Source organism: Arvicola amphibius, chromosome 7 (genome assembly GCF_903992535.2).
Source record: "Arvicola amphibius chromosome 7, mArvAmp1.2, whole genome shotgun sequence".
NCBI lineage: Eukaryota > Metazoa > Chordata > Mammalia > Rodentia > Cricetidae > Arvicola > Arvicola amphibius.
The window spans coordinates 9,055,901-9,067,441 of NC_052053.1; the positions used below are offsets into that span (position 1 = coordinate 9,055,901).

Sequence of the window (11,541 nt, forward strand, 5' to 3'; positions counted from 1 at the left end):
TAAATTCATCTTTCTGTTTCATCTAACTCAAACCAATACGTGAGTTCGAGACCAGCCTGGTCTACAAGAGCTAGTTCCAGGACAGGCTCCAAAGCCACAGAGAAACCCTGTCTCAAAAAAAAAAAAAAAAAAAAAAAAAAAAAAACCTAATCCTGGTGTTGGTGACATGCCTTTAATCCCAGCACTCGGGAGGCAGAGGCAGACAGATCTCTATGAGTTCGAGGCCAGCCTGGTCTACAAGAGCTAGTTCCAGGACAGGCTCTAAAAAAGCTGCAGAGAAACCCTGTCTCGAAAAACCAAAAAAAAAAAAAAAAAAAAAAGCTAGTTCCAGGACAGCTAAGAGCTAGGACTGCAACACAGAGAAACCCTGTCTCGAAAAACAAAAAAACAAACAAAAAAAATTAGAAAAAGAAAATCAAGCCCAATCAATACGTGTACCTAAGCACTAGATTTCCTTTTATTAAGAAGCTACCAATCGTATAAAACCATGGCTAATTAGGTGGTATTTTAATAGCCCTGAAGCTGGATTCCAGTAGAGTTCATGCCCTGTTAGAAGAAATGCAGAGTCTGAGCAGGCCCTGTAAAGTCTATCAATCAGGTAATTCATATTGCTTTATTCTAAGGCCTTAGAATACATAAACACTGCCCCAGTTGATACGAAACCTCTAACTGAGTAACTATAAAGAGCTGAGAGTTCCAGTGAGGTAGTGGCAAGAACAGGACTGGTATCCGGATCAAAACTCCTGATTAGTAACTTCAAGCATGCTACAAGAATACATCCATGTATTCACACAGCAGTTTTGTTTTGTTTTTTTAAGATTTTATTTATTATGTGTACAGTGTTCTACCTGCAGGCCAGAAGAGGGCACCAGATCTCATTACAGATGTTTGTGAGCCCCCATGTGGTTGCTGGGAATTGAACTCAGGACCTCTGGAAGAGAAGTCAGTGCTCTTAACCACTGATTCATCTCTCGGATCCTCGCACTGCTTTTCTACAGTGAATGACAAGATGATATCTACAGCTCCAAATCTCAGCTAGAAAGCAGAACATTCATCAATAGTAACTGAGTTACTGGAAAGGTAAGTTTTCCTTATTAAGTAAGCATACTCTAGTACCAAAAATCCAATGTTAACTATACAAATGCTTAAGAATCAAAGGAAGAGTTGATGGTCTATTTTAAGAAAACTATGCAAAACTCTGATTTTTTTTTTTTTTTTGACTTTTGGTTTTTTCAAACAGGGTTTCTCTGTAGCTTTGGAGCCTGTGCTGGAACTAGTTCTTGTAGACCAGGCTGACCTCAAAATCACAGAAATCCACCTGCCTCTGCCTCCTGAGCGCTGGGATTAAAGGCGTGCACCACCACCACCCGGCCTAATCTTTTATATGCTTATGAAGCTTAAGACTATGGCCAATAATAATGACTTGCCTGTAACTCAAAATTAAAATGTATACTTGGGAAACAGATTTAGACTTGAAATTTTAGCTGAAATCTTGTAAGTTAATAAATATACTTAAACACTGCAAGCATATTTAAGGTTATTGATTAAAAATTCAACTCAGGGGGCTGGAGAGATGGCTCAGAGGTTGAGAGCATTGCCTGCTCTTCCAAAGGTCCTGAGTTTGGTTCCCAGCAACCACATGGTGGCTCACAACCATCTGTAATAGAATCTGGTGCCCTCTTCTGGCCTGTAGGCATACACACAGACATAATACTGTATACATAATAAATAAATAAATATTTTTTAAAAATTCAACTCAGGAATTGACAAGATGGCTCAGAGAATAAAGACGCTTGTCATGCAAGGTCTGTAACCTGAGTTCAACCCCTGGTTTGTCTGCATTATTATGTGTACCACATGAATGCCTGGTCCCATCAAAAGCCAGAAAAGGGTGTCAAATCCTCTTGGACTGGAGTTGTGATAGTTACAGATAGTTGTGAACCACCATGAGGGTGCTGTGGACCCTCAGGTCCTCTGCAAGAACAGCAAATACTCTTAACCACTGAGCCACTTCTCCAACCACCATTTTTATTTCTGTTTGTGTCTTGTGTTATCACTCAGCTGATTCTGATCTCAGGCACTGGGAAAGACACGATGAACTATTACCCTGAGAATACAACAGAGAAAAGAGGGGGAGCAATCACTGTGCTCCAAAGGGTTGACTCTGCTCGAGATCCTCTGGGTTAGCTGAGGGTTGAAATTAACATACTAATCTCATAAGCAGCAGAAATCTCTTCAATAATGAGAAAATAAAGGAATAATATCTGCTTTTAAAGACATATAAAGTATCTCGTGTTCCTGTAACAGCATTCTATTTCTCTGTAGTCTAAAAGTTGATCACTGAATTTCCTCCCAGATACTCTTACTAGGTGAACCTGGCGTAGATGGCTCTACCATAACCTGTGGACAAGAGGAACAGTTGGAGAAAGTCTGCTTTATGTCAATGTGCAAACCAGAGAGATTAAGACATCAAGGTTTCTTGCCCACAACAGTTTAACCAGGCAGCAAGTCCCCCACAACTTTTTCTCTTTTCCTCTAACCTTGGTTCTCCCACATTTCTCCTTGTTCTCTTACACTGCCTTCTCCCACAAAAATTCACTCGCTAACTTGCAGGCAACCAGGCTACCTTTTAAACCACAGTTTATATTTTCCTAAATTTTGAATTTCATTTAGATGGGACACTTCTAATTTGTCACTAAGTACAACATAAACCAACACCTAAAGTACAGAAGCCAGTATTCAATTATTATCATCACAAACAGTTTGAAGCTTAGCACACTATGGAGAACAACCTGACAACTTTACCCCAGGGAATAAGTACCATGGTGTAGCAACAAGGAAACAGCACAGGGAAAGGAACATGGGTTGAGAGGAGGCCAGAGTTGAAAAACCATTTCATTCATTTCACAAATGCTTATCATTAATTAGTCAAACAAAATTAACTGAGCTTCTACTTCCTGTAACCAACATAAAATACCTCCTGTTTCCCAAAGCTTTTAAATGAGGTAATGTGCATATGCTTTAAAATGGTGCCTTGAAGTTAACTTACTCAAATTAAAATTCCTATTAATACCATCACTAGGATTCCCAGCTCAGAACTCAGACCATGCTACTTCATGTGGTATAACTACCAAATTAAGCTTTACTTATTCCAAATAATGTTGTTGATGTGGAATGTCCTGTACATGAGCTGCTTTTCTTGGATAATAAATAAAGCTGTTTCGGCCAATGGCTTAGCAGAGTAAAGCCAAGCAGGAAATCTGGAGAGATACAGAGAAAGATTAAGTAAAGTCAGAGAGATGCCATGTAGCTGCCAAAGGAGAAAGATGCCAGAAACTTACTGGTAGGCCACAGCATTGTGGTGATTCACAGATTAATAAAAATGTAAAAATGGGTTAATTTAAGATATAAGAGGTAGCTAGAAATACACCTAAGCTATTGGCCAAACAGTGTTGTAATTAATATAGTTTCTGTGTGATTATTTGGGTCTGGGTGGCTGGGATCTAAAGTGCAGTCTCTATCTAAATATGGCACCCAACATGTCCACATAGCCTATGCTACAGAAATGACACTGTGGGCTGCCTTCCTAAACATCATCTGCAAGAAGTTAACTCAGGCTCGGAAGAATATGCACCAAAGTTGTGATACATGTTAATACCTCCAAGGTTGGTCTTCAGAACTGCTCACCGTTTTTCCTCCTGAGACAGCATTTCTCATTGTCCTAGAACTCAAAGGGGCTCAGGTCTGGCCAACAAGCTGCTGGGAGCCACCTGCTTCCACCTCACTTGCAATGAAATTATACATACATCACAACATCTGACTTTTTTTTACAAGGATGCTGTGACTCAAACACATGTCCTCATGTTTGGGGGGCAAACATTTTACCAACTGAGCTACCTCCCCTACTCTTGCATAATACTATTTAAAGAATGACACATGTAGATTGGGACTGTAGCTCAAGAATGGAGCCCTTGCCTTGTTTGCAAGATGCCATGTCCTCACTGCAACTCATTCTTAGTGCCAGCAACTAATGACCAAATCCAAACCAGTCACTGCCCAGCTTATCTTGCAGGCTCCTCCATTTACCAGCCTTTAGCTGTTTCTTTACTGTGTCTATTACCACCTCACATGCTATTATTGCTTGTCCACTATCTCTACTCCAACTGGAATCTAAGTTTCATAAGGACACAGCTTTGTGTACTCTTGTATGCTACTGTCATGAATGAATGGCCCGATTATATATAAGCCAAAGCCTTCAGGGCTGCCATCGCCTTTCTGTTTTTATTCCCATCTGTACCAATGCGCAACTGTCACCTAAACACAACATGTACTTCCGCGGCCCTTGCTTTGCCATAACAAACTTTCCTCACCATCCAATCAAGCCACCAAAGTATCAACAATATTTTTCAAACCTTTTTCAGGAAGAATCTAAGCCCAGAGATTTCTCTCCTTTGTGCTACATCTATAACTTTGTCTACACTAGCGCTAATTACATTACTGGAACTTGTAATCTCTTCCTAGATTGCGAGTTCTTAAAGACCAGGGCTTTATCGCTAACCTAGCACAGCCCTTGTTATAAAGCAATTTATCTGCAGATAGTCACTAAATTAATATATGCATGACTATTCTGCAAGATGAAAGCAGGAAGTATTAAGAAGTCACTGCTCCATGAAATAAAACAGTGACAACCAACACCACCACCCAGAGTAAGGAAAGAGGAGTACTATGCAAATCACTGAAGACTCCAAAACCACCCAGCACATCTGTAATCGCATCTTGCTGGGTATATACCTAGATTCCTCTGGCTCCAAAAATTCACCTTCCCCTTAGGCTCAGTTCTTGTTGCTACAGATGTTGAGACTCAGCTAAGTAGCAGAAAGTGGAAAGAAGACCTGGGTTTCCCAGCGAACAATAATCAAGTAGAATGATCACACTCCAAAGTTTCTGATGCTTCATCTAAGACATGATTTTTTGTTACCCTTAATACAAGGCAATATTGTGTTATGCACTCAGTCAAATGCAAGCATTCTGATTAAACTTCAGAGTAGTTCTGCACATATAGATGTTACCACTATCCAGCTAGCCCTGAGCTCCTCACCAGCTACACCCTATGCCATAAATGGGCTGCAGTTTTGCCTAGGCTACCAACAACTTCAGTCTCTGACAGCCGCACAAGGACTACACCCATCCCAGAGCAGTTATCCTCGGTCTTAAGACATCTTATCCATTACCTCAGAGCATTGATTGCTATCTCTTCTCTAAATGCCTAAGATAAAGGCCACTAAATTCAGTCCTAAGGAAACCTGCCCTGCCTACTTAATAAGTGTATATATAAATGTTTTATCACACAAAAGCATGCAAATGAGAAAATATCTATGCATATGAAGCCATTGGGGAAAAAATGAATTTTAAACCCTGTAACTTCAATGAAACCAGAGGTGACATATGACCCTCAATTTTACCCTCCTACTACCAAATAACCAAATTCTGGAAAATGTACCTCCTCACCATTTTCAAATAGTTTTCCTTAGTTCAGAGTTCCAGCATTATTGATTAAGGTACGAGATTCATAACCACTGTCTTCAGACACAAGGACAGCTACAGCTATTTGTTGAGAGCTTGTGCAGCATTAGCATAGGCAGTGCACTAAGCATTTCATAGTTTAGATTCATTTTTCTGTTTCCAAAGCAAAACACAAGGCAGGAATTGGTTCTTCCTGGTTTAGTTTTTTTAAACATTTTGTAATGATTTATTTATTCTTATTTTATGTAACTGATGCTTTGCCTGCACATACATGGCTGTATGAGGATGTTAGATTCCTGGACTTACAGACAGTTGTGAGTGCCATGTAGAATTGAACCTGGACCATCTGGAAGAACAGACAGTGCTCTTAACTGCTGAGCCATCTCTCCAGCCCCTTTGGTTTTGTTTTCTGAGTCTGAGTCAGGGTCTCTTTTACTATGTAGACCAGGCTAGCCTCAAACTCACAGAGGCACGAGTCTCTGCCTCCCAAATGCTGGAACTAAAGGTGTGCACCAACACCTCCAGGTAAGGAGACAGAAGCGCTGAGAGAGACTGACAGTTTACAAGTAGAAAAGGCCCTAATGGAATTCAAACCCAGGTCTGCTTCCAGTCATTACTATACTGCCAAACAAACTTTCACTTCCACTCCAGGGTGCCCTTACTAAAAAATAAACCTAATGCTTTGCTCCACATACCCTGAAACCAGTTTCCCCTCTCAAACCTTCACCCCTTGTCCTTCTCACCTTTATGCCACATGAACCCCAGCAGTTCCATAGTCTTGTTCTTTCCTGACCTGGACCATTCTGTTTATCTACTATGAACACTGTTCCTCCCCGGTGGGCTATTTTCAATACAAACTTCAAGATTTACACATAAGAACCCTAACTTAAGAAAGTCTTTATCCTAAGAATTACACACTCAAAACTGGGCTAAATGACCATGTTTCAATTACTAGCTAAATTTCTTACATATATTACTTTAGGGTCTTACAGCGAACAGTGTATTTCAGAATCTCCGCATTTCTAGTGCAGTGTGTATGCAGTAAGGACTTACAAGGGGTGAATTAAAGAAGCAGTTGATTGGTTTTTGATGTCCAACCTGTCATACAGGCACCTGTACCTGCAGCAGACTTCTCTCTTTTTTTTTAATTTCTTCATCTGTAAAATGAGAGACTACAGCACCTACCTAATAGCTTAGGAAGAAGTAACAGATTTAGCGCCATCCCCAGTACTTTGAAAGTACCCATTAAAGTTAGCAAAATCGTCTTTCATTCTCCAAGTTCCTCCAAACAGATGATCACAGAAAACACCATCTTGCAACATCTTCCATCCGAGACGGGAGATTTCCTCCAAAGGTCTTGGGATTTCATCAACACTCCTCAGCCAGACGCTTGTCTTTTAGCTTCTTACAGAGAGCAGTAGGTCTCTTCTTACAGAGAGCAGTAGGTAGACGTTCCAGCTCTTAAGTAACTAATGCTTGCAGTCTGCTGCACCTTACTCGCCAGTTTCCTCTCTGAAGTTACAACCCATTCCCATAAGGAAGTGGTAGCCTCCCCCACAGAAGCCACTCAGTGCCTTTTCCCGGAGTATCAATGATCCTGACCCCACTTCATCCCGCTCCCAGGCTTTTGAGAATTAGCAAAAATCTAATTATCTAATGGAAATCTAAACCTCCTCATCATAGATTAAGAATTAAGAAAGCCCCCGGTACCCGTCCAAAGATCTTCAATGACAGAGAATGAGTTTCTACCATCAAAAACCAAGAATAGGAATCCCTCTAAATTCTTCTCTATACGAGGTCATGAAACGCGTTACGGTCAAAGGGACCAAAATCAGGCAACCCATGCCGCCCCCTCCAGACAGAGCCCCGCGTCTGGTCCACTCTCCGTCCGCGAGCTGATGTACGCGCAGGGACTGGGATGCCTTCCGCCCACCGTGTCAACTCCTTGCCCACTCCAGTGCCCTCCTCTCCCTCAGCCCAGGCCTCGTGCGGCCTCCCGCCGCCAGCTCCTTCCCCGGCCCGCTACTCACCGCTTCTTGGGGATGGTGCCCGACTCCGGCGCGGCGGGAGTGGCGGCGGGCGACGCCCCGGCCGCCGACGCGGCTCTCCGCGCTTTACACTCATTGGTACTCGGAGCCTCCTGGGGCCGGCCCAGCAGATGGCCCGACAAAACCCGCAGCCGCCGGCGCGCGCGGCCCGCGTCTGGGTCCCGCTCGCTCGCGCCCGCCTCGCCCGCCGCCTCCGCCATGGTTTCCGCCTTGTGCCGCCGCCCGAGGCCGCTGGGCGCGGGTGAAAGGTCACTCAGAGCAGCGCCCCGCGCGACCATTCGCTGCGGCGCATCCCGGCAGCCACCGCGGCGACTGGCGGCAGGGGCCTTGCGCCTGGCGCTTCACGGGCTCTGTCCCCGCCCACCGCCTCCTCGCCCCGCCCCGCCCCGCCTCGACCACGCCCTCCGCATGGCCCCTGCAAGCCTCGGCTTGGCGCACCTGCCGGGGTGAGCAGGTTAGTTCCAGCGCACACGGGATTGGCCCAGAGGGGCAGGATACGAGCCAAACCACACGACACCCCCGCAGCCGGCAAACCTGTGGGTGTGGCGTCCTGGAAGTAGCCCGAGCGCCTGGAGGGTTATTTCCTGGGACTGACGCCTGGGCGCTTGAATAGTGGGCCACCGGTGGTGCTGCTAACCTGGCAATAGAGCCAGGCCTGCGTTTCCTGGTAGACCACTCTACCTGGCCTACTAGGTCAAAACCGATCCTCTAACCTATAGAGCCAGTGTCTCGCTCAGTCTCATTTCCCATCACCTACTGAGTGATGAGCCCTGCGCTCAGCGCTCATGTGGAGGTCAGATGACAACTTCCAGTAGCCTCCCTCCACCATTCGAGCCCTGGACATCAAGCGTGGGTTGTCAAGGTTGGTGGCAAGTGCCTTTACCCACAGAACCATCTTGCCTACCCTGAGGTGTATTTTTATACAGTCCTCAGGCTAATGGTTTCTCTCCTTGAAAAGGTGTCGTCGGCAAAAATACCTCTGAGTTTGCTTTGCATTGGCCTCCTAGGCATGGAGCCTACCCTGAAGTGTGATTAATATACCCAGTGAGACTCCGCTGGAGGAAGCTAATTTTTCCTTTGCAACTGGGTACTAATTTCAGATAGCTTCTTTGTTGGGGTTGCCCTCTCAGCTCTGGCACCCCATCTGGCTTGAACCTCTGAAAGTCCTGATTGTGCTGCCACAGTCTCTGTGAGGTCATATGTGAATCTGTCCTGTTGCATCAGGAAGACACTGTTTCTTTGGAATCATCTATATCCTTGGGCTCTTTCTATCATTCCTCCTCTTCTAGATAGATCCCTGAGCCCTGCAGGGAGGGGTTTGATAAAGACATCCTATTTGAGTAGCGTGGCATCTTTTTATACTTGATTTTCAAGTGATTTAAAAGCTATAAAGACCTAGTAACATTTATTTTGTGGGACTACTTAACATCTCTGTTCAGTTGTTTTGCTCTTCTGACTTTTAAATTCATGGGCCCTATTTTGGTGCACATACTCACACCACAGCAAGCCTGCTCCGCCTGGGTGTGTTTAGGATTCAGTGGATGATCGAAAAGTAGATATACATTCCTGGACATGTAATAACAGAAGACAGAGGTCCTTCACTTGACTGTCTGTGAGAGAAGTCATGCTGTACTTTAAAAAAAAAATGTTTTAAACCTTGTTCTACCTTCCAGTAGCATGCACATAATCATAATGACCTTTTGTCTTGCACAACCTGAAGAAAGACACATTCATATCTATTAACCTGATAAAAGTCACTAGAGTAGGTAGAGGTTACTCAGTTCAAGAATTAATGAGCTGAGCATTAATCCTAAATGTTGTTCCCTCCACTCATCTGGGCATGGCTTCCATTTCCTCATTTGTTACTTCCTTTATCTTCATCAAGCTAACTCAGGTGTCACCGGTGACATTGCTCCGGAGAAAAATAACAGTGTTGGTTTAGACTTATCAGTTATTGAGTCAAGATGTCCTACTGTTGACAGAGGTTTCTGTCCCACCCAGACCCACAGCCATTTAGTCTCAAAGAAACACACAGAAGCCTATCTTCTCCCATTCTGGTCACGCTGCCTATGCTTCCTGCCTGGCTACTGGCCAAACAATGTTTTGTTGAACCAATATAAGTAACAAATTTTTACAGAGTGTAAGACCATTGTCCCACAAAATTTCCCCTTTTTTTCCTTTTCAAAACAAGAACTCTAAATCTAATCTGTTTTGTTCAGCTTTTTTCCTGACCATTATCCATAACAACTTGCAACCAACAGTCTAAACAAAGACAAATATCTATAATCCATTTGGGGGAATGTGGGTGTAGTTTTTGCAGCTACGTCCTGCTGATTGGGGGTGCTGATAATCTTATGGGTACCTAAAGAAAATTTGGGATTATGGCCAAGTTCTGACTAGAATATTCTGTGTGGCTTTATCATCTGAGCCAACACTCTTGAAGCTGTTCTGGATGTAGAACTCAGAAGAAACTCCAGCAGAGGTCCTCTGAAATGTTGGATCATCTGGGCCATCTGCTCCTATCAGAGATTTTTTAGGGGGTCTTCTTTGATCAGACCTGATTTTTTTTAACCCAGAATGAATCCACAGCCTCTCATTTCCTGTGGAAACAAAAGCAAAACCTCTTCTCCAAAGTAACATATCTTTTGACTTAAATTTTAAAGTCAAGGTATTTTCAAAATATATAGATTGTATTAATCCAGCAGCATTTTAATCAAATGTCTTTTAATAGCTTTTGCTCCTTTCTCAGCCAACAAACAATTAAAAGACAATACAATAACATACAGTATCCAGATTCTCTGTGTATTTTCTATTTTACATGGCTTTATTTTAAACTATATTTTTTTAACTTTTAATTTTTGGTCTTCTGAGACTGCGTTTCTCTGTGTATCTTTGGCTGTCCTGGAGGAGTGCAGTGGTGGAGGGAGGGGGTGCGCACAGACCTTCTGGGCTGGTCCCAGTACATACTCATGCCCCACGTTGGGCACCAGATGCAGATGAACATGATAAAGTGATCCCACATTGTCTCAGAATGGGGTATAAAAAAGTGGTCTTTATTTAGGGGTAGGCTCACAGATCTACAGTCCTCTGCATGAGCAGGAAAAAGGAACCGAATCCAACAGCCAAGAGAGAGTGAGCAAGCCAGTGAATGCATTTTTAGTACCCGTGGCCACACCCACCTGGTCCAGCATCTCAAAGGCCATTGGCTGAAGGAGTTCCCCCAGCACCCTGCAGCTTCTGATATTGATGATTCTTTACTCTTGCAGGAGTATATTGATTTACCTGTTCTTCCTTAAATGACACAGAAGCTGGTCTCATCTGTCTCCTTTCATGCTTTCTTCGCCACCCACCATGGTGTCACTGCCATCTTTCCTACCAACCTCACAGTTACTTTTACTGCCTTTTTGCCTTTATACGATTAGAATTTCACCAGTGCTTTCTCTATGTGTGCATTATTTCCCTTAGAGTGTCTGGTTTTCATTTCTCATACGCTGCCTCCATATAAACATTATTTACATGTTTTTTCTGTTGCCCAAGTTCTAATTGGTCTTAATAATAAAAGCCTGGAGCCAGATATAGGGGTAAATACTGAAAGATCAGAGAGACAAAGGAGCAAGCCACAACCAACTCTTACCTTGCTAACTAACTCTTCAGCCAAAAAAGGGCGGAGCTCCTGTCTTTGCCAGCCTTAAACTTCTCTCTCCACCCAGCCATATCACTTCCTGTGGGTCTGTACAGACCTCCAGGCCTCTAAGGTTAACTAGTGGCTAGCTCCACCCTCTGATCTTCAGGCAAGCTTCGTTAGAGCACAAAATATCACCACATTTTCTCCAGAAAAGTCCAAAACGTCATAAAGGCAGAAGTCATATTGTAGCTGAGACTTACACTCAATTTATAAGGAGCTCAAAAAATTGAATCTAGGAGAGGGACTCGAGCCACAAATGAAAATGTCTAGCTAATAATTAATGAT

At 43.5% G+C, this 11,541-nt stretch overlaps 1 protein-coding gene across 1 annotated transcript in view; it reads right to left on the reverse strand.

Moving 5' to 3' along the window:
- Nucleotides 1-7,849, reverse strand: part of Agps (alkylglycerone phosphate synthase) — a 92,239-nt gene extending 84,390 nt beyond the window's left edge. The window contains exon 1 of the mRNA XM_038336678.2: nt 7,554-7,849. Within this exon, the coding sequence (XP_038192606.1) occupies nt 7,554-7,849 (296 nt within the window). The remainder of the gene's footprint in view (nt 1-7,553) is intronic.
- Nucleotides 7,850-11,541: the final 3,692 nt, after the last annotated feature.